Source organism: Camelus ferus, chromosome 16 (genome assembly GCF_009834535.1).
Source record: "Camelus ferus isolate YT-003-E chromosome 16, BCGSAC_Cfer_1.0, whole genome shotgun sequence".
Lineage (NCBI taxonomy): Eukaryota > Metazoa > Chordata > Mammalia > Artiodactyla > Camelidae > Camelus > Camelus ferus.
The window spans coordinates 50,382,362-50,405,973 of NC_045711.1; the positions used below are offsets into that span (position 1 = coordinate 50,382,362).

Consider the following 23,612-nt stretch of genomic DNA (forward strand, 5'->3'; position numbering starts at 1 on the left):
AATGATGTGAAAAAGTTAGAACTGTTCAAATATTGCTAATCAGGGAATTATAAACATTCATTATTTTCCTTTACCCAGCTTTAATACCTGGTTTTCTGAGAACAGTGCTATGATAACATTCCCCTAAATGAAGGCAGCTAAATACTCTCTTTGGAAAAAGGAAAGTAATCATGGTAGTTAAAATTTTTGACTTTTTTTTATTTTTTAAAATGGTGAAATTAACTCAAGATAACATGTTTTGATTTTTTTTCCCTCCACTAGAGCTCGTGCAGAAGCTGAAGATGCAAGGCAAAAAGCAAAAGAGGATGATGATGTAGGTTTATGATTTTGGACTTATTTTCTTGCCTTACCACATGTTAGTATTTCGGAGAAACCTTGTTAATTAGGCTTTAGATATAGCATTATAAAGATGGGGGGGGGAAGTCAAAATCATGTTTGTAGTCACGAATAGGATACGTCATGCTCCCACATGGTATCCATATGCTAAGCTTTCTAGGTACATATGGTGTGCTCATTTTTCCTCCAGAGGAAACTATTCTCCTGTATTAATTGTTTTCTTAACTTAAAAAAAAAATTATCAGACCACACATACACGTATCTTTAATTAAAGGTATTTAATTTTCATTCTTTTTGTGTTTTCTGTGTATTTAGTCTTGGAGACTTGCTTCTTCTCAGTGTTAGGTTTTTGATGTTCACCTGTACTGTAGTACACAGTGCTGTAGTTCCTTCATGTTCACTGCTTTATAATATCCCATTACATGAATGTGCTACAATCTATGCATCTGTTTTCCTGTTAATGAATATTTAGGTTGTTTTCAGCTTTTTACTACCACAAGCAATGCTGTTGTTTTGAACATTATAGTGCTAGGCTCTTGGTTTTTCCAGGGGATTTCCAGGGTTTTACAGGGAAGCTAGTAGTGAGATTGCTGTGTTGCAAACTGAAAATCCTTTGATCATTTGTTGTTTGAGTTTTTTTTTAACGAGAGGTTAAATTCTGTGGCAGGAGGACGAAGGAGGAGACTGCTGAGGGCTAAGCTAAGTTCAGACTCTTTCTTACAGTCTTGTGCCTTTCAGCTTTGATTCAAAATGTGCATACTACACTCAGCAAAACGAAAGCCCTGCAGCTCAGCCAGCCTTTCCCTCCTGAACAGCCTGTAGAAATCAGCAGTAGAAGGAACTTGACTTGAGCATTCCCTTTTGGGATCTTACCATGCTTAACATCCCCATTCTCTCTAAGAATAATTCTGGTTAACGCTGCTGTCACCATCTCACGTTTCTTTTGGTGTTTTAGTGATGCATAGCATTGAGTACCTTGGCCAGTAAGTTTACTCTTTACACTAGTCTTGAGTGTGTATATGGATTGGTGTTTTTTTTTTTTTTTAAACTCTTTCAGTTTATTTATTGTTGAGGGGGAGGTAATTAGGTTTATTTGTTCATGTATTTCTTTTTAATGGTGGTGCTGGGGATTGAACCGAGGACCTCGTGCTCGCTAGGCATGCACTCTACCACTGTGCTATACCCTCCCCCCCCGGATTGGTAGTTTGAGATAAATGAACCTCTGCTGGTACTAACTTGAAACTAATTTCTGAATAACTAGCATTTGCTATAGAACATAAATTTAAAATACTGTTGTGAAAACAACACTTCCAGGTGAGCATATTAAATCTGTGGAGATAACAGCTTTCTTGGTTTTGTTCAAAATCTGCTCTGTTCTCTGTATTTCCTTTATAATATGTTCAAATTTGTGTATTTATATTCAGAAATTAAATTGTCTACTTCTTTTCACGCGTAAGTAATTATTTAAATCTCTTTGTTGATTTTATTTTTATAAGGCTATCTTTAAGTTACCCATTAGATTACAAAAATTAAAGAATGTTAAAATCTTAAAGACTTGCTTAAGTCTGAGCTAACACTAAAACCGACATAGGCTCCCTGAGTGATCTGTAGCCTTCTTCTCATTATAGAGTGATATTCCCACAGCCCAGAGGAAGCGGTTTACTAGAGTAGAAATGGCCCGAGTTCTAATGGAGAGAAACCAGTATAAAGAGAGGCTGATGGAGCTTCAGGAAGCTGTTCGATGGACGGAGATGATTCGGTTTGTATGAGAAGTACCTCTGGTGTTTTTCTACTTACTGTTTCCTAGGTTTGAATAATTCTTCATTCAGAACTAGAATCCTGTCTTGGGGGTCCAAGGCCCTTGCCCTGTGTACTAGGAGAGATCTAAAGAAATACTGGCAGTTAATAACAGAGTGTGATCAAAGTGGGTGCCTTTTGAGCAAGTGGGGGCTCTTGGAGAATTGTCTGTCCCACAACCTCTAAAAAGCTATTGTGATTACTTAAATGCTGGTCTGTTGACAAAAATAATCAAAAAACAATCTTAATAGGAACAGAAAAGAGTTTTATTTGAGCAAGACTGAAAACAGTACCTCAGGAGACAGCCTTTTAGATAACTCTGAGGAACTGCTCCAGAGAAAGCATGGTTTTCAGCATAGTTTTATATCTTGTCAGAACAAAGAACATCAGACAAATGAGTGATACATTCCTTCAAGGTTTCAAAAAAACCCAGATCCACGTGTACACAGCAAGCCAGTATGGCTTTGTTACCTGGAAAGGGAAGTTTTTCCACTGAAGGAGTACCAGCTTTGATGTCTTAGGAAAAGAAGGCATTTAACCTTTATTTTAAACATGGACATTCTTGACTTCTGGTCATTGCACCCTTTTGTTTAATAATTAAAGCAGATGTACAATATGTTTGATAGATCACAAACAGGCTTTAGTCAGCATAAAATTTGAGTTAAATTATGTTTAAACAAGAATGACTTCCCATAGTTCAACATGTGAAAATTTCTTTCAACAATCATTTTTCAAAGGAATGTAGAAATTGACACTACTTTTGCAATAATATCAGGAAGAGATAAAAATTTCGTATATTAAATAGGAAATCAATCATTTTTACTCATTGTCTTCGTGTAAAATAACTCCTGATTTTTCCCCCTTTCTGACTATTCATGCAAAATGCAACTTCCATTGACATCTTTGTCAGTTGGATCTTAAATATCATGTAATGCTGCCATCTAACGGTCACATCCTCAGTAACAGCATGCCTTACTTTAATTTTAGAATTAAAATTACTTGAGAAATTTATGAATTAGATGCCCCCTAATTTGCCCATATTTTTGAGTTTGGATTGTCCCACCAGATCTACTAACAACAGAGCACAGTGACATACTGTTTTAAAGTTTATGAACATATTTTCTAACACCTAGCTTTTATTTCTTTATAATTAAATCATTTACTTAATACTAATGAATGAAATGTATTGCATAGCAAAGTTACAGTATGTAAAAATTCTAATTGCTTATAGCTGCTAAGAAGGAAGATCAGTGTTCTAATATTTATTTGTTGGACAAAGAAACTAATGTACTAATAAGTATATTCTTATTTCCAGCTTTTAAAGGGTATTAAATAAATAATAAATATATTAAAAAATGAGGCATATAGGCAGGCTCCACTTTTAATTACTATTTTTAATTCTAGCAGCCAAATGATAGTCAACAAGTGAAAAAAATGGTAGCTTTCTTTTAGCATTCTCCAGTGAATTAGAAGATGTTTTAAATTTAGTATTAAAAAAATAAAATATCTCTAAAGAGGACATACAAATGATCAATAGGCACATGAAAAAATGCTCTGTGTCACTAATTATCAGAGAAATGCAAATCAAAACTACAAAAAGATATCACCTCACACCAGTCAGAATGGCCATCATTCAAAAATCCACAAATGACAAATGCTGGAGAGGCTGTGGAGAAAGGGGAACCCTCCTACACTGCTGGTGGGAATGCAGTTTGGTGCAGCCACTGTGGAAAACAGTATGGAGATTCCTCGAAGGACTAGGAATAGACTTACTATATGACCCAGGAATCCCACTCCTGGGCATATATCCAGAAGGAACCCTACTTCAGGATGACACCTGCACCCCAATGTTCATAGCCTCACTATTTACAATAGCCAAGACATGGAGACAGCCTAAATGTCCATCAACGGATGACTGGATAAAGAAGAAGTGGTATATTTATACAATGGAATACTACTCAGCCATAAAAACCGACAACATAACACCATTTGCAGCAACATGGATGTCCCTGGAGAATGTCATTCTAAGTGAAGTAAGCCAGAAAGAGAAAGAAAAATACCATATGAGATCGCTCATATGTGGAAATCTTAAAAAAAAAATACAAAACAGAAATAGACTCATAGACATAGAATACAATCTTGTGGTTGCCAAGGGGGCGGAGGGTGGGAAGAGATAGACTGGGATTTCAAAATTGTAGAATAGATAAACAAGATTATACTGTATAGCACAGGGAAATATATACAAGATCTTACGGTAGCTCATGGAGAAAAAAAACGTGACAATGAATATATATATGTTCATCTAGAACTGCAAAATTGTGCTTTCCACTGGAATTTGATACAACATTGCAAAATGATTATAAATCAATAAAAAATGTTAAAAAATAAAATAAAAAATAAAAGAAGTCAGAAGGGGGCTCTGATAGTGATGGCAGAATTCTTACAGTCTTACTAAATCAGTTTAGAATGCTTTACAAAAATTTTTTTTGTTGAATTACCTGTCAATGCAGTTTATTTTTTATCCTCTTCAGCTTTCCAGTGATGGAAGAATGGCCCATCAGAACTAGTTTTTGAGATCTGGAAATATTAGATGAATGACGCCTTTATATAGAGACAAGGATTTATAAGGCAGTATTTTGATAAAAGGGAGAGTTGAGGGATATCGCTTCAATAAAAAATTTGAATATTAATATTCAGGCTTGTTGGCTGTCTGTCCAGCACAGATGACAATCTTGTCTCTATCAATAGACTGGGCTCCTTGCAGGAGGGATGGTATTTATTTACATTAGTTGTTTTGGCCTTAATGGACTGACTGACACATGATAGATCAAAATAACTGAACTTGTTGCCTCTCCTCTGTGTGTTTCATGGACTTCTTGGGTCCCTTGTTCTTCAGATAGAAAGCTGGAATGCCTCACTAATAACACATTTTTTTTCCTTCTTTCCCTCCCTCCCCTCTCTCTCTCTCCCTCCTCCTCCCCTTCCCTTCTCCCTCCCTATCTCTCCATCCCTGCTCTCCTTCCCTCTTTGCCTATTTCCCTTTCCTTATAGAGCATCAAGAGAAAATCCAGCCATGCAGGAAAAAAAAAGGTCAAGCATTTGGCAGTTGTAAGTATCTAAAAACACATAATGACATTAGACAGTACTTTCAGACAAGAAGATTAGAGTAAAATTTATTTTCAAGAATAATTTTGTGTCTTCTTACTTTCTTTCTTAAATTTAGGGTATATAGCTAAACTGAACTTTTTCTTTTTGGTATGTAGTGTGCCAGCTCGGTAAGGCTGTTCTTGAGGACAAAAAAAATCATACTGTTGTAAGCTGCATCACGTTGCTTATGCATTTGGTGGAATCTTCTGCTAAATTAAATAAAATAATGGGGAATTATTCTTAGAGTTGTTAATTTCCTAGATTCCCCATTAAGTAAGTTACTGATTCACTGGTTGTGTGATTGTAAGGAACTTTATAAAGTAAAGAATTAGTGTTTTTGTTTGTGGGGTTTGAGCAGTGTTTAAGTGTGTGTTTTGGAGTTGAACTATGTTTGTGCCAGAAGTGCTGTGCTTAAAACTTACCCCTCTTTGGTGAATCAGCTATTTAATAGAAACGATTTTTTTTTTGAGTAAATGTAAAAATTGTTATTTAAATTAAGGTTTAAGAAAATGTATTAAGATGTGTGTTAAAATAGTAATAGATTTTCTAGTACTTTATTATGACAGTTTTTAGAATTGGCTTACTAAGCTTCTGTCCAAACTATGCAGCTATAACCTTGCTGTTTAACAACCACTGTTATATTGCACCAAGTAGGAGCTGGCTAAAGGAACCATCTTATTTTATTTCTTCATTACAAGAAGTTCCCTATACTTAAGAGCTTCTTCCTTTCATTATGAGAATTGCTAATTAAAGAACAAGATCTGCCATTCTAAGCAATAGTTTCACTTTCTTGAATGTCTGAGTTTGGCTGTTTGTTACTGCTAAGGTTGTAGTGTGACTACAACCTTTTTGCCTGTCTCTCACTCATTGCCTCATAAAAGCTCGCTGGAATTTGTAGAAAATTATAGATTGTTCTTCACTGTGCGTGTTATACATACACACATGCACTCACGCACACATCCTCTTATTTTCATTTTAGCTTCAGCCGACTTTTCAGCTCCTCAAGTAACACTGCTAAGAAGCCCGAACCACCTGTTAATTTGAAATACAATGCACCCACTTCTCATGTTACTCCTTCAGTCAAGAAAAGAAGCAGCACCTTATCTCAACTCCCTGGGGATAAGTCCAAAGCCTTTGATTTCCTAAGTGAAGAGTAAGTATTTTTGAGACTAGGGTTTATGCCCTAAATAACTTAATAGTTCGGAATATTCTTACCCCTTATCAGATTAGCTATGAGTGTTTGGATATGTCTATAAAGAAACTATTCCTGTAACTTGGCTACCTTGAAGTAAAGTAACATATCTCAGAGGCGTTAACATTAAATTATACAGTGTCTGTAAAGTGTCTGATGCCAAAGTAATGTTTTCTTGTTATTTTTGCTGTTTTAGCAGAGTAGGGGAGATGAGCTGATGTTATATTCACTTAACTAAAAAGGGAAATTTCCTTTCCTTTTAGAACTGAAGCTAGTTTAGCCTCGCGCAGAGAACAAAAGAGAGAACAGTATCGTCAGGTGAAGGCGCACGTTCAGAAGGCAGATGGTAGAGTGCAGGCTTTTGGCTGGAGTCTGCCTCAGAAGTACAAGCAGGTAACGTGTGAACATGGTAAGAGCATCTAGCAGGAGATGCAGGGGGAGCAGAGTGTGCCCGAGCGTGAAAGACTCGAAATACACATCCCAGACCCGCTCGTTTCAAGCTGCATGGATATGGCCCATGTTTAGAGAAGTGTTGAGGGCAGTGGTTTTCAGGCTGTTTTCTAGAGCCCTGCAGGTCAGAAGAAATGCCCCTGAGTCTGTGAGGAGGGAGAGGGGTCAATAGGAGGAGCGCATGGGACTTGAGATATCCTGTTCTGTTTTAATATTTGAAGAGTTCATTAAAAAAAAAAAAACAGCATCTATTGTTTAAAATTTTTAAGACGCCATTATCGTGGAACCTTTCAAAGTTAACTTAATGCTCAGTTTAGGTCGTCAGGAACTTGTGCATTCCGTGTTCCCTACCTCAGACACAGGCACGCGTGCCCACACACACTCAGTCCCACAAACATACAGGCACTAACAGCTGCGTGAAGTAGTGTATCTTTTCTGAGCTCCCATAGCATCTTATTTTCTCTAATTGCCATTTGATTTTGTGCTTATTTTTCAAATAAGAATGACAAAATTAAATGGAACTTGATTTGAAAGAGTAAATATGTAACAGCACCGCTTGCCTATGTCTCAGTGGTTCTGTAAGTTCACTTCTGATGAGTCTTACCAGTGTGTCTTTCTCTCCCCTCCCCAATTGTTAGGTAACCAATGGACAAGGGGAAAATAAGATGAAAAATTTACCTGTGCCTGTCTATCTCAGACCTCTAGATGAAAAAGATACATCAATGAAGGTAAATTAATTTTGAAGTTAAAGGTAGTATTACTTAAACTGTGGTTCAATTTTTTTTAAAAAACCAAAAACATTTAAATTCTATTTCTGTGGGCAAGGTTATTGTCCATTTTGTAGTTTTATACTAGAGATCTTTGGACATTAGAGATCTCTATTTGTAATCATTAGATGTTTTTAAAGAAATGTGAAAACTTCTATGTAGTTTTAGAAAGAAAATGACTTAATACCATTTTTCTGTTTAAACCCAAAAAAGCTGTGGTGTGCTGTTGGAGTCAATTTATCGGGTGGGAAGACTAGAGACGGCGGTTCTGTTGTTGGAGCAAGTGTATTTTACAAGGATGTCGCTGGTTTGGACATAGAAGGCACTAAACAGCGAAGTGCATCTCAGAGTAGTTTAGACAAGTTAGATCAGGAACTTAAGGTAAGTGTGTGCACTCATGTTTGACCTGGTTTCTGAGACTGTTAGTTTAGCTCTTTAATCTAAAACTGACTTCTGGGTCCATTACTTACTGTGCCCTTGCTTACTCCTCACCACCCCCCACCTTTTAAATCAGTTTACTGAGGTATATTTTACATATAATAAAGTGTACACTCGGAATAGGTATAATTCAGAGAGTTTTGACAAATGTATGCACCCAGGTAAGAGCCATCACAGTCAAGATATACAATGTTTTTTTTTCACTGATGTGCTTTAACTGTTAGTTTTTAGTCTTCTAATTATTATTGAAAGCTGGTTATCTGGAAATAAACTTGAAATAGTATTGGCCTTTGCTGTAACAGCACAGCCATATAAATATTTATACATACATATCATTTTAAACATTCATTTTCCTTACTTTGCCTATGCAGGAACAGCAAAAAGAGTTAAAAAATCAAGAAGAATTATCTAGTCTGATCTGGATCTGTACCAGCACTCATTCAGCTACAAAAGTTATCATTATTGATGCTGTTCAACCAGGCAACATCCTAGACAGTTTCACTGTTTGCAACTCTCATGTTCTGTGTATAGCAAGCGTACCAGGTAAGAGTGACCTGTGCTCCTCTCTTCCTACTGTCCACTTCTCCTTCCTGGCAGGAGCTGATTGGTTCCTGGTGATACAGTTGTGCACAGCTCTCTTGTGGAGTTGATGTTCTAATTGGTGAAGACCAAAAATAAAGTAGAAACAAATCACTAAGCTAGATATTTTCAGTTGCTGTGAAGAAAATAAAGCAATGGTAATGTGAGAAGATGCATAGGAGGCAGAGGGCAAGGGGCTATTTACATTGATTAGTAAGGTAAGGCCTTCTAAAGTTCTGGATTAAGTGTTATATGATGTTAAAACATTGGTTTAAAAATTAAAGAGGTTTATGATATATCTACACAGTGGAATATTACTCATCCATAAGAAGGGAAGAGATTCTAATATATGCCATAATACAGATTAACCTTGCAAACATTTATGCAAAGCAGACTAACCCCGACAAATATTGTATGATTCTACTTATATGAGCTGTCTAGAGCAGATTCATAAAGACAGAAGTAAGTTAGAGACTACCAGAGGCAGGGGCTCGGGGAGCAGAGAGTTATTGTTTAATGGATGCAGGTTTTCTGTGTGGGGTGATGGAAGAGTTTTGGACATAGATAGCTGTGATGGCTGCACAACTCTGTGAATGTAATTAATGCCACTGTATTGTATACTTAAAAATGGTTTTAAAATGGCAAATATTATGTAGTATATATGTATGTATATTTTACTGTAATAAAGTTTTTTATGTGATAAGAGTAAAAACAGCTTTCTAAATAAAGGGAACTGAAGAGATTTAACCTTTATATGGTAAATGCTTAGTTTTTAAATGTGTTAACTAATATCTTAAGGCACTGTATATACCTTGGGTGTATTAATTTTTAATAGTGGTGAAAGTTGATGTTTCAAATAGTAATCTTGATTATTAAACATTTTTTTTCACTGACTTGTCAGATATACTTAGATTTCGTTGTTTTTAACCTCAATTGGTGGCTGCTGAAGAGCTCATAGTAAGAAGAGAAGTGTCATTTCTGACATTTTCATGTTTACTTGTGCTTGTATTAATAAGAGTATTATCTTAATTTTTTAAGCTACTTTCTCAATTTGTGAATTGAAATTTAATTAGTTTAAATAAAATTTAAATTGACCATCTTGGTAGTATATTTGAATAGCTATGTGTCCTACATTCACACTCTTATTTCAAACCTATAGTTTTCTCCTATAGGAGAAAATGCTATTTATAGGAGTTTACTTAGCTATTGAAAGAAGGTTTATCTTGTTTTTCAGGAGCACGAGAAACGGACTACCCTGCAGGAGAAGAGCTTTCAGAATCTGGACAGGTAGACAAAGCGTCTTTATGTGGAAGCATGACAAGTAATAGTTCAGCAGAGACAGACAGCCTGTTTGGAGGCATCACGGTGGTTGGTTGCTCTGCAGAAGGTGTGACAGCAGCTGCCACTTCCCCTAGTACCAATGGAACTTCTCCAGTGATGGAAAAACCACCAGGTATACCTGTCCTCCTTAGATACCATCTGTATAGAGCCTGCGCCTGTCGCAGATGCCTCATTAAGGACTTTACTTAGATCTTAAAGTAACAAGGATGAAAGAGGTTGAAAGAAGATGCTGTAATGAATGTTAAATGAAATCAAGAATTCTCAATTTCATTATATAGTGTGGAGAAGGGGTTGGTGGAGTGGAAGTTTTTAGAGGAGGGGTTTGTTTGGGGGAAATTATTGAGAGAAAAGCTCAGACTTGGAATAATTTGCATGTTTTATTTATTTTGTAGAAAAGGAAGCAGAAAATAGTGAGGCTGATGAAAATGTTCCAACAGCAGAAGAAGCAACTGAAGCCACAGAAGGCAATTCAGGGTCAGCTGAAGATACTGTGGACAGCGCCCAAGCTGGCGTGTACACGGAGCATGTTTTTACAGATCCTTTGGGAGTTCAAATCCCAGAAGACCTCTCACCAGTGTATCAGTCAAGGTATACACATGGGTTAACAACTTAGAAAACCAGATAAGTACACACATAAAAGGACCCAAAATGATCTCAAGCAGCCAAAATATTCCCACTCATTGACATTGTTGTGGCAGATTTCGATGTTATTACTTATTTCCAGTAGGTCTTCATCTATTTCTTCTACTGCATTCTCTCTGGACATATTTCCCCTCATTTTTTCTTTATTCCTTCCAACTTAAAAAAAATCTTGCCTATAAAGTATATTAGTCAGAATCTTCCCAGTCACTTTCTTCTCTGGTATGATTTTAAAAAAATTGTTGCACTCACTGTCTTCCATTTTATGAATAACTCTTTGCCATTTTAATCCCTACCCTTACTCTCACTCCACACTGTCAGCAAAACTGGTTATTTAAATTTCCCATGTGGGTTTGAATGACCTTTTGAATTCAGTTTTCCTACAAACATTTTATTAGAAAACAATTTGTCTTAGGCTTTTCCTTCAAAAAGTAGGTTAATCTAGGCCCATTTAGCAAATTCTTTAATAGTTTCTCTTGTCTTCTCTAGGCCTTATAGAAAGCTGACTGAGGATCTGTCTAAACTGGAGAATTTAGCAATTTAGTATTCTTCCTCATAGTGAAGAGAGCAACCAAGTGTTTATTAACATTTAAATGTTAATTTAAGAATAAAGTCATCTTTTTAGACTTACTGATTTGTTTGTTTTGAGTTTGATCGCCCACTTATATATTTTTCACTAAGTGTCCTCTGGCAATCCAAAAGAAAGAATGTTTGGGATAGAGTACAATCATGTTTCAGCTCATTAACTTATTTTTGAAAATTCTTTATAATTCACCTTCCTTTATTCACAAAGGGGCCATCCTTCCTCCTCTCCTGTGGAAGAAACTCATAGAATTCAAAATAACTTTAAGAGAGAACCTTAACTATAGTCTGGGTATTAATGGCTATATTTCATTACCTTGCCTTAATTCCCTTACCTGTACCTTGGGCCTCGTAGTATGTTGATAATTATTTCTGGTACAATTGCTGAACTACATATATATATTATCCTTCCTTCCTTCCTTCCTTCCTTCCTTCCTTCCTTCCTTCCTTCCTTCCTTCTCTCTCTGTCTTGCCTGCCTGCCTGCTTTCCTTCTTTTCCTTTCTTGTTGAAATGTTTAATATAAGCATTTAACTTTGGCTTTATTGGAATTTTAGTGTTTTATTTTTAACTGTAAACTAAAATAAAGAAATGATCTATCCCTGAAAACTGTAACTAAACATATTAAGATTTTTTTCCCTTTTGTCCCACCTTTTCCAGTAATGACTCAGATGCATATAAAGATCAGTTATCAGTATTGCCAAATGAACAAGACCTGGTGAGGGAAGAAGCCCAGAAAATGAGTAGCCTTTTACCAACTATGTGGCTTGGAGCTCAGAATGGCTGGTAGGTACCAACTCTTTTAATATTAGAAATCTTATCTTTTACTTTTGCTTTTAAAATCAGAAGATACATAAAATGTGGTACATACAAATACAAGCAAAAAATGCTTATTAAAGTGAAGAATTTTATATATACACAGTTTTGAGGTTATGTTGCAACTATGTCATAAGCTGGACTTGGACTTGCATTGGTTCTGATTGGTAAACCATGTGTTTGTCACAGAATGTTCCCTTTATATAATATTCTTGGAGGAAGAGGCAGAAAAAACTTTAAAATCTGGGTGATCTGGAAACAGGAGGTCCTGAACAACAAGAAACGGAGAATTACCGATGCATAGAAGGTTTATGTAGGCTAGAGTGTGTTCAAGGAATACCAGGGATTAAACTAACCCCTAGACTGCAGGAAGGCCCAATTTTAAATATGACTTCTTAGCAGAGTTATTAGGAAAACCAGCACAAATTACAGTCTGAAAGCTTAGGAGATGATAATGAACATTGTATCTTTTGTTCACTTTGTAGTAATGTGGGGAGTCTTACAAAATTGTGCGTTTCCAAGGGTAAGCAGGGTCACTAGTGGCATCTACAAAATGAAGGTTTGGCAGACTTTTTCTGTGAAGGGTCAGATAAGAAACACGTTAGGCTTTGTGACCATATGATCTGTGTAGCAGCTCCTCAGCTTTGCTGTCGTGGTGCAGAAGCAGCCATTGCATTGGCAATACGTAAGTGAACTGGTGTGGCCATGTTCCAGTAAGACTTTATTTATGAACACTGAATTTCATACGACTCTATATGTCATGGAATATTCTCCTTTTGATTTTTACCAACCATTTAAAAATGTGAAGACCGTTTTTAGCTTGTAGACTGTGCTGAGACAGGTAGATGGATGGGCTGTAGTTTGCCGATCCCTGATATAAACCACTCTTGTCTTTCAGAAAGTTCTAGATAGTGTAGTAGAAAAGTAAGCTTCTGAAGCGTGGGGTAACCTGAAACTAACCAACCATGCACTGGTTCTGGCTCTTCACTCTTCGTGTGTTTGTTTGCAGCTTATTCCTCTGCCGTAGGTCTCCCCTTACTCTGGTCGTCTTTTTTGCCTCAGATTTTTATGTTGCTCTTCTTTCCTCCTGAGGGAACTTTGTGTTCATTATTAGGTATAAGCAACTGCGTGATGTTCTCTATGCCTTACCAGTCTTGATTTTGTTCTTGCAGTTTGTATGTCCATTCATCTGTAGCCCAGTGGAGGAAATGTCTCCATTCTATTAAACTTAAAGATTCGATTCTCAGTATTGTGTAAGTTTTATTTTAGAAATTCTTCCTTTTAAAAATAAGTACTTTGGTATAAACTAGATTTTAAGACTATTAAAGTTAACATGTACTTCATGACTAAATCAGTACTCAGATTTTTTTTTTTAACCCTCTTTATGAGTAAGATTGAAACTCTAACTGGAAAGTAAACCAGAGAACTTTAAATAGAAGAGAAAACTTGCCAGGTTGATTCCTCACCGTACGGAGACTACCTTGGGGGAGAAGCCTATTAATATTCAATAATTTATATTTGTTTTAGAATATGCTTTATACTTTGTGAATATGTTGACTGGGGCATTGATTTACTAGTTCTTTTCTATATGTTTACTATCAAAAGTCAGTTTGTCTCTTAAGTTCACAGAGCTGACTCTGTTAGTTCCACTCAAGGTGTGTGTCTCTGGTCTGTGGACCTTTTGTTGACAGTCTGCGATGAGGGGAGGAACTTGGGCTAGAAAGTGAAACAGCTCAGTCATGTGCTGTTTATTTAGTTCAGCTACTATTTTCATAGCGAGACGTTCTCAGTGAAGAAAAGCGTGTGTCCACTTAGGTTCTTGTAAGCTCCTCACGTATCACGGACTGGCCTTCTAGGAACCTCTGAACTAGTTCAGTAGCATGTGGTGCCTTTCCTGTTCCCGAAAGGAGAGTTCTGAAATCCCTTTTCCTGTTTGCAGACACGTGAAAGGAATTGTGTTAGTGGCCCTGGCTGATGGTACCCTTGCAATCTTTCACAGAGGAGTTGGTGAGTTATGAACATATAATGTGCACTAAGTTGTTGCAAGAGCATTTTCAAGCAGATTGGCTTCTTATGTTTTAAAGAAGTGATACTTAATAGGAGAAAGAATAAAGGTTTAAACTGAATACTAACTATGTATGATGTCAGTAAATATGTGAGTGCTTGCCTGGAGCCATACGTTAATAGTATACCTCAGTGAAAATCTGTTTACCATAATAAGCAAGTAGTCCTCATGGTCGTCTAAAATAATGTGATATGGAGGCATTTATTTTTCATTCATATACTTATTCAATTAGAAGAAATTTAGTGAGATTTATTTTCTTCTGTCCAGCATTTAAAAAATAATTTGTATCCACTTACATTTGGAATATTTTTTAAAAGAATTTTTAATTGAGTAAGGTTTAATCATTTTCATGTCACATTATTTATATTTTTTCCCTTTAAATTAGTATTCCTACCATCTATAGACAGAAGGGTGGTGATGTCAGAAAACTGCCTTGAATGAATTAAATTAAGGAAATTGAGCATGTTTCACTTCATTACTCTTTGGTACATAGATCAACCAAAAGTGATACTTCCTTCCCTACCTACTAGGTTGATAGATCAGGGAAGATGATACTTAGGTGCCTAGACATTGCCGGTTAATGACTCCATAACAAAAAGAAAGGCCTCTGTTTTACCTTGTTTAGCCCCTTTACACATTTTATCTGAATTTAGGAGGAAAATTCTATTGTCATCCTCATTTATAGATGAGGAAACTGGGGCACAGAGTGTTTTAGTCACTTGTTTGTGGTTACTCAGCTAGTGAGTAGAAGAGCCTAGAAAAAATGGAATAATAAATGTTTTGATAAACTTAACCCAATGTTATATTGGCAGAATAAAACAAGGTTAAATGTAAAGTCCTACATTTGAGTTCAGAAGAGTAGGTGGAGTAGATATGTCTGAAGAGTAAGAATTACCGAAAGGTTGATGTCAAATTCAGTATGAGTTAGTTAATGTCCTGAGCCTCATACAAATTAGTGTCAGAACAAGGCTGGTGATAACCCTGCTCCACTCTGGTAGAAAGACAATGTTAAATGGACCTGCACAAAATGGAGTTAGGGCGAAGGGTCCATAAATATGGTGTGTACAAAACACAGGCCAAGGATGCTTGGTTTTGAAAGGAGAAGACATAGGGCAGTAGCAATGAAGTGGGATTGGATTTATTCTGTGCTTCCATTGGGAAGACTATAGTCTGATGGGTGATTACATACAAGGAGGCAGACTAGATATGGGGAGTGTTTTTCAGATAATTAAAACTTTCTGAAAATGGAACAGCTGCTTTGTGAGACAATATGTTTTCTCTCACTCAAATTGTTCAAGCAAAGCAGCTTCCAGTGGTTGGTTCTCCTTTGTATTTCTGTTATCACTAAAATTAGTATGTATAATTCCTAAACTGTGAGCAGTGAGTTGCCCCTGACTTTTACCCAGGAAAGTACATCAAAATGCAAGTGAGTGAGAGATTATCCCCCAAATAACCTCAAATCCATTCTAATTCTTAAAATATTATAAACTGGTAGCTTATTACTGATTTATCACATCACTGCTGTTGAGAGCATGGAGGTCCAGGTACTGAGTGATAGGTTGGATCAGATGATCTTTGAGGTCTCTTCCAACTTTGCAGTTTATAGAACAAGATAACTCAATCTCTGCAAATAAAGATAGACTGAATACATGGTATTTGAGAGTGCTTCATCAATAAATTCACTTACACACCCAAATAGAATGTTTCTTGAGTTAAGATTGAGTAAAGGGTGGTATGCATGAACTAATAATCTATTTCTTATTTTAAAGATGGGCAGTGGGATTTGTCAAACTATCACTTGCTAGATCTTGGACGACCTCACCATTCCATCCGATGCATGACTGTGGTACATGACAAAGTTTGGTGTGGCTATAGGAACAAAATCTATGTAGTTCAGCCGAAGGCTATGAAAATAGAGGCAAGTTAACCCATGTTTTCTGTACTTACTGAATTTGTATTACCTGAAGACCCTCAGACTAATTATTTTCAGCTTCTTCAGAAATTGTCTTCTGATTCTGTGTATTAAGGAAACTTCAGTGATACACCGACTTCTCAGCTTTCTGTGTTACTTTACCTCTCTTCCTGTTTTTGACGATGAGGATGGGAAGTAGTTGTTTTAGGGGGTTTTGGGGGTTTTTTTGTCTGTTTTTTTAAGGAAGGATTCACACATGAATGTCTAAATGTGTGTCTAAGTATCCATAGATACATATTATTTGAACACGTCATTCTTGAAATGTTTAGTTATGTATAGATTGTTTAGGAGGACGACTCCCCAATTCTCCCCCACTCCATATGTATCCAGGCAAATCCATATATGTGTTACAGATTGAGGAATAAGATTGCAGTGGGAATTTGTTGTAAAAACAGAAAACTCTTAGCATTGTTTTCTTAAGCAAAGTTATAATACGTAAATTTATTCTAGTTGTTTTTAAAAAGAAAAACATCAGGAAAACTTTAAGGTGAAAGTTCTTATCCCTTTGTCCTAAATCCTATTCCCAATCCTAGAAGCTCCAAAGTTAACCATTTAGTGTTTATTTTTCAGCTGTGTTTCTTACATGTATGTATGTGTGTGTGGTGTGTATAGTTCTTCATTTTGTTCTGCACTCTAGGATAATAGCAGTTGGGTACATAAGAGTAAACAATATTTAGACTCCTCTTTTAATATATAATCTGTCAAATTCTTATGCAAATTAGCACGGTTTTTAAACACAAACCCCAACATAATAAAGTTAACACTGTAATTGAACAATCTTTCCTAGAAATCATTTGATGCACACCCCCGGAAGGAAAGCCAAGTGCGGCAGCTTGCCTGGGTGGGTGATGGCGTGTGGGTCTCCATTCGTTTGGATTCCACACTTCGTCTCTATCATGCACACACTTATCAACATCTGCAGGATGTGGATATTGAGCCTTATGTAAGCAAAATGCTAGGTAAGCTTCCAAAGCATTTTATCTTTGTCAACTAAATAAAATGTTTTATTTTTAATGGTCTTAAATGCTGGGTGGACCCAATGAATAAGTTGCCTCAGGAATAGTGAGCTTTTATCCCTGAAAGTGTCAGGCAGATGCTCCATCTACTGTGTGGTTCTTGATGGGAACCTGGGATTGACCTCTCTTATTCCCCACATCTGATCCATCACCAGGAACTGTCAAGTCTTCCCCTAAAATATGTTTAATCAGTTACATCTTTATCTCTACCACTATCCCCGTATGCCAGGTCACCGTCCTTTGCCCAGCTGGATAACCATGAACCTCTTAATTGGTCTCCCTGTCTTCACTCCAATCAGTTTTCTGCATAGTAATCAGTGTGCAGATGTCACCGTGACATGCTTCCACTTATGTAATGCCAGCCACTTTTAGAATATTTGTGCCTTTAGGTGAGGCGACATTTTGTGACATTACTAGAAGGACTTAAATGGTCTGGACCACTCTCCTTGCTCACTGTATTCTGCCCACACTGACCGAAAACTCAAGTTCCTTCCCACTTCAAGGCCCTCACATGTGCTGTATCATCTGCCTGAGTTGTTTTTCTTAGTCCCTTTTTACTTGGCTTTCAGGTCATAGCTTACATGTCACATCCAGAAGAGACCTTTCCTGATCTCCCAGTTTGATTTAGGTCCTCTCATACTTTTTCTTCATGGCTTATCATTACTGTGGTTGTACCAGCATCATGTGATTCTTGTTTACTGTCTTTCTCCTCCACAGACCTTACGCCCCAGGAAGGGCAGGAGCTATCTCTGGCTTGTTCCTTGCAGTGTCCTTGGCAGTGTCCCAGTCCAGTGCTATATGACTGTTAGGGCTGTCATGAAGCATTTCTCTGTGAAGAGAAGTTGGACTACATCCGTGGTTTTTTAACCTTTTTAGAACTGTTGCCCTCAGAAAACCTGATGATAGCTATGTGACCTCTCCCTAGAATCAGAGATATATATACATAGTCACAAACTAATTTCAGCAGTATACTTTGACCATAGGTTAAAGATCTCTAGCTTAGACTGAATAGTATTTAAGGTTCCTTCTAACACTGTGATTCTATGGTCATACTCCCATTTCTGGTAAGTAGAACTTACGAGTGACTAAGTGCTCTGTGTCTTAAATCTGTTTTGCCTCTCAAATCCCTGAAAATAAGATCAGTTAAAAAGTTCACTTAAAATTAAAAAGTACATTTATTCTCCCTAAATTGTATGCATATGGTATCCTAAAATTTCTAAATTGCTTTAGATCCAAATATGTAAACAAGGAAAGAGTATAGGTTTTACTAGCAAAGTCATTTCTTACCTATGCAAAGATATTTAAGGCAAGCCAGAACTCCTTCAGCTTATCAAATGGAAGGGCATTTGATTTCCCAATCTAGTAAAATTCTGTTTTTGTTGAGTTTTTTTGTTTGTTTTGGTTTGTTCGGTTTGGTTTTGCAGCTCCCTAACTAAATCCTCTGTATTTCCTGATCCATAGTATCTTCCTTCTGAATGATAATGTAATGCCAGCCACTTGTAGAATTTCCTTTTTTTTGTTAACCTTGAATTGTCAGATAGGTGATAAAGCCAGATGAGAGTTTGCCTTGATTGATGTGCACCTTCAGGAAATACCCATCTAGCTCTGGTCACATTTCCTGTTTTATATTAATGCAGATACTCTGAAGGGCTTGGAAGATAAATATCATCTACTCTAGTTTCTCAATAAAATGTTTTCTCTCCTGCTGTATAGGTACTGGAAAACTGGGCTTCTCTTTTGTGAGGATCACAGCTCTTATGGTGTCGTGCAATCGATTGTGGGTGGGGACGGGAAATGGTGTCATTATCTCCATCCCATTGACAGAAAGTAAGTACATTTTTAGCTAACTGTCACAGTGCAAATAGGGGAGTTGCGGGGAATAATCATGTGTGGAATTCAGGTAGAAGGAGAGTTTAGTTATTGGCAAATCTATGGTAATTCAGAAAATCAAGCTGATGGCAAAGAACTATTGTTCCTTCACTCTTTCTGTGAAACTTACAAACTCAAGCAAATGTATCAGGACCAATATTTATAATTTGTGAGAAACTCTTTTTTTCGTTTCAGGGATCACAGTCCTATTTCATCTTTTAAATAATGGTTGAAGTCCATTTTTCTTTCAGCTTTATTATACCAGTATCTAGAAACACAACCTAATTACCCAGTAATTTTTCATTATCTCTGTGGCAGTTAGTTCAGGATATTCCGTTTGGCTTATTGAGGTTTGGAAAAAGTTGTGGGAGAAGTTTCTTAGGAAGTCAGCCAGCCCTTCCTTATGTTGGAGACAGGCTATCTATCCTGTATTTGAAAAGAGTGTGAACAAAATGTACATTGTATGTTTTTTATATTATGCTCTGCTATTATTCCTGTGAACAAAGTCTACATTACGTTTTTCATGTTATGTTCCATTACATTGATCATTCATTAAATAAGTGTTTCTGTGTTAAAAATTCATGGGCAGGGAATGGTCTGAAAACAAGTGCTATAAGTTCATAAAATAAGTTAAACACCTCAGAATTTTTAGAGGGAAAGGGAAGAGGACTGGATGGTGGTATATCTGGAGCTTTTAAAGAACCTAAATTCTTAATCCCAGCTGTATTTTCTGCAGTTACTTACATATCTCTATGTGTAGGCTACTTCTTATCTCCTAAGAGATTCCAGGATCCTCAGAGTTCATTTCAGTTCTTTATAAAAGACAGTTCCATTTTAGCATAGTTACTTGCACAGGATTTAGGCAGTCCTCCCCAGTAAGTTCTTATTCACTGAATTGCTTTATAATTAGGAAAAACAAAATCACAGTAAAGAAAATTGTCCTTTTTGAGCACAGCTATTCTTCAGAGGCTTTGGTAGGAACTTTGTGTGTTACTTGGTATTAGACCCAGTTGGGTTTTGTTAATTTAGTTAGGAGCTTTGAGCTTCTGGCTTGCCAGATAGAAGATGCTGAGAGGAGTGGCTCATAGTAACCCTTCTCCTCCCTGTCATGCACCTCTCCATGTCCCCTTTCCTCCTTTCTCACTTTAGCCGTAATCCTTCACCAGGGACGTTTACTGGGGCTGAGGGGTAAGTGCAGATCCTGAACCAAACTCTTCTTCCTGGCTTCTCATGGCCCCCGTGAGGCCATTCTCACGTCTCTAGATACCCTCCTGAATGTTCCTAAATGTCATTCACTTGCAGTCACTGCATTGCCGCAGGTGTTTGTTTTTTTAATGTTTGTTACATGGCCACCAAACTACTGCTCAGCAGCTTAGTCTATTTATCATCCTTTGTTGCAGCTGAACTTTCTTTCAGACTTTTGTTTTCCTTCCAATAAAAAACACAAAACATCTCTGAAAACTGTCATTAATCTACATTATGTACTCTTATTACCAATCATGTTTCTTTCATTCACTTACTGGCTCATGGAATTGGGGATGTTTTGTGAGTCTGGTCATTCTAAAATAATTCAGCAAACCCATCAGTCTGGTGTAAATAAGAGCTCCTCAGTTGTACTTGCTGGATCCTTTTAAGCACAGCTTTTTACCATCTCTTAAGGGAGATACTCTTATGACAGGAGAAAAATTGGAAGATAAGCTATAAAAATTTTACTTTAAAAATATCTATTTTTTTACTTTAAGCTCTATAACTGGTTGGTTTTCTAAAATGAGGATTGAAAAATAAAACAGACATACCTAAGAAATCTGTTTTGTTAACTAAAAAATTTTTTTTAAATTAATATGTGTGTTTAAAAAGTAAACTTAATTATTGCTAGACTGGCAAAATCCCCTACTCCATTTACTGAGGTACTTAAAAATAACTAGCATGCTATATATCTTTTTTTCCAGCTTTGTCTTGAATTGGCATTGCTGCCATTGTTTTATCTCAACTGGCTGTAGCTTTTAGATAATATAAGGATTAACCAGTAACCTCTTACATCATTACTGTTTTCTAGGGGATAATATTTAGTGTTTGGTTTTTCTGTTGCAGCAAATAAAACCTCAGGAGCATCCGGAAATCGTCCTGGAAGTGTCATCCGTGTATATGGTGATGAAAACAGCGATAAAGTAACACCAGGGACATTTATACCATATTGTTCAATGGCACACGCACAGCTTTGCTTCCATGGGCACAGGGATGCTGTGAAATTCTTTGTGGCAGTTCCAGGTGAGTTAGTTTATTCTGTTGCATGTCCAGTTGATCTTTGAACTGCACGGATCCACTTATACACAGATTTTTTTTTCAGTAGTGAACACTGCTGTACTGCAAGATCCATGGTTGGTCGAATCCATGGATGCAGATTTATGAACACGAAGGAACCATGAATATGGAGGGCCAACTGTTAATTATTGTCAGATCAGATTTTTTTTAAACTAAATACTAGAATTACAGATAATTCCAATAGAACGCATGAAATGCTCTATAAAGGAAATATGAATAAAGTGCTATAGTGATACCTGATTCAAGTTGTTTGGAATCTCTTTTCCAGACCCAAAACAAACTTGATTTTTATTTAAGAGACTTCTTTACTTTGAAAAGCAATGGCATTATTTTGTCACTGCAGAATATCAAAAAATGGTTTTGACCTAATAAAGGAGATCTCTAGAAAGAAGCCCCTTATCATCAAAGCTGTATTCAGGAGGAGATAGAAAGTGTGCTCTCGGACCTTTACCAGTGTTGTGGCAAAGAGCAGTGGACTAGGAGTCTGGGGATTTGGGTCTTGCCACTCGCCTTGTTGTCTCGAGCAGGTTGCTTAACCTCTGATACTCATTTCTTCATTTCCTAAGTAGATGTGATTAATATCTGCTCTGCCAGCCTCATTTGTTGTGAAGACTAATGAAAGTGCTTTGGGAACTATAAAGCACCATCTCGATGAAAGGTGGTAGTGGTGACGTCCAGTGAAAAATGTCTCATCCATTGAGACTACTAAAATGATATTACTGACCGTTTGTAAGCAGGACCTATGTTTTGAAACTTTCCCCCTGTAAGAGGCAAGTTTAGGAGTTAGACCAAGTTAAAATCTGGCTTTGCTACACCAACCGTGTGACACTGGACATCGTCGTATCTCAGTATATTAGTCAGGGTTCTACAGAAAAACAGAACCAATAGGGTGTGTATGTGTGTGAGATCAATTTAAGGAATTGGTTCATGTGATTATGGGGGCTGGCAAGTCTGAAATCTGCAGGGCAGGTTGGCAGGTTGGAGACCAAGGAAAGAGCAGATGTTTGCACCTCGAGTCTAAAGGCAGCCTGGAGGCAGAATTCCCTTTTCCTTGGGGGACATATCTTTTTCTCTAAGGCCTTCAACTGTTAGCCCACCCACATTATGGAGAGCAATCTGCTTTATTCAAAATCCAATTTCAGTGTTCATCGTATCTTTTAAAAAACCCTTTATAGCAGTATCTGGGTTGGAGTTTGACTAAATGTCTGGGCACCATAGCCTAGCCGAGTTGACATGTAAAATTAACCATCACTTCTGCAACTTGTTTCTTGTTTTTGAGATTTGTTAATATTTATACATAAAAGTCTAGTTCATTCATTTAACTATGGTATTCTAATATCTGAATAAATGTGCTATCTTTTATCCATTCTCCTGTGAATGGACCTCTGGGGTCCCCCTGCTACCCCCTCCACCCACCGTGAAAAACAATACGGCAGTAGTCCTTCTTGTGCACATGGGAAAGTCTTTTCTGTTGGGTAAAATCTGGAAGTAGAATTGGCAGCATTGTTGTTTGTTGACCAGTTGGCCCTAAGGATTAAACCATTCAGGTTGATCTTATTTTCGTATCACTGTGCTTTTGCTTCTGTGGCAGAACTAACTAGTCACTAACAGAAGTTATCTCTAGCAGTCTTGATTTCCTCCAGCATGAGGCACTGTGGAAATAAATTAAACTGTCCTATCCATGTCCAACATAAATTAATTTTATATGAAGTGTATCACATCATGGGACTGTGTCCTGCTGTCTCGTAGAGGCATGATCTCTATAGTTTGACCAAAAGACAGCAGATCTGGCAAGGACAAACACTCCACACTCAAAGCTTTCTAAGAGGAATGTCATAGAGATTATTCTGTGAATAATATTTCAAGGTTTCTATCATTTCATGCTCAAGAATTCCACCTTAGAATTTAAATGTTAGAACAAACGAAATACTTACCAGTAACTTTTATTTGCATAAGGTAAATTAAAAATAAGATGTAGTTTTCTTAAATATGAGGAAGACCATGGATTTAAAATCAGTTCAAACATTAATTATGAATATCCAAACTTATAAGGCTTAAGCTTAGGACCCTTCTGTCTCTTTCCACAACACATTTACCCTTTTAGGGTAACACATTTACCCTTCCACTGTCCCTTAGATGAAACAAGGTAGATTATAATAGTCTGAAGCAAGCAGCTAAGACCAGCCTAGCCATATACAGACCTTGTACTGGATTCTGGACCTATTCCAGCTTTGGTACAAAAAAGACTTTACTTAAGTTTTCCGAGTGGGCTTTTGTGACCTTTAT

General features: G+C 36.9%; 1 protein-coding gene across 2 annotated transcripts in view; it reads left to right on the top strand.

Moving 5' to 3' along the window:
* SPAG9 (sperm associated antigen 9) overlaps nt 1–23,612 on the top strand; it is a 76,092-nt gene that overhangs the window by 43,767 nt on the left and 8,713 nt on the right. Inside the window, exons 8-25 of one of the 2 annotated variants that reach the window (XM_006176972.3) lie at nt 262–313; nt 1,965–2,095; nt 5,185–5,241; nt 6,260–6,433; nt 6,736–6,865; nt 7,561–7,650; nt 7,903–8,070; nt 8,499–8,670; nt 9,941–10,159; nt 10,440–10,635; nt 11,927–12,052; nt 13,255–13,335; nt 14,022–14,089; nt 15,917–16,065; nt 16,907–17,078; nt 18,849–18,962; nt 20,154–20,192; nt 21,096–21,272. In XM_006176972.3, the coding sequence (XP_006177034.1) occupies nt 262–313; nt 1,965–2,095; nt 5,185–5,241; nt 6,260–6,433; nt 6,736–6,865; nt 7,561–7,650; nt 7,903–8,070; nt 8,499–8,670; nt 9,941–10,159; nt 10,440–10,635; nt 11,927–12,052; nt 13,255–13,335; nt 14,022–14,089; nt 15,917–16,065; nt 16,907–17,078; nt 18,849–18,962; nt 20,154–20,192; nt 21,096–21,272 (2,315 nt within the window). The remainder of the gene's footprint in view (nt 1–261; nt 314–1,964; nt 2,096–5,184; nt 5,242–6,259; nt 6,434–6,735; nt 6,866–7,560; nt 7,651–7,902; nt 8,071–8,498; nt 8,671–9,940; nt 10,160–10,439; nt 10,636–11,926; nt 12,053–13,254; nt 13,336–14,021; nt 14,090–15,916; nt 16,066–16,906; nt 17,079–18,848; nt 18,963–20,153; nt 20,193–21,095; nt 21,273–23,612) is intronic. The other variant, XM_006176973.3, reaches the window with a different exon arrangement.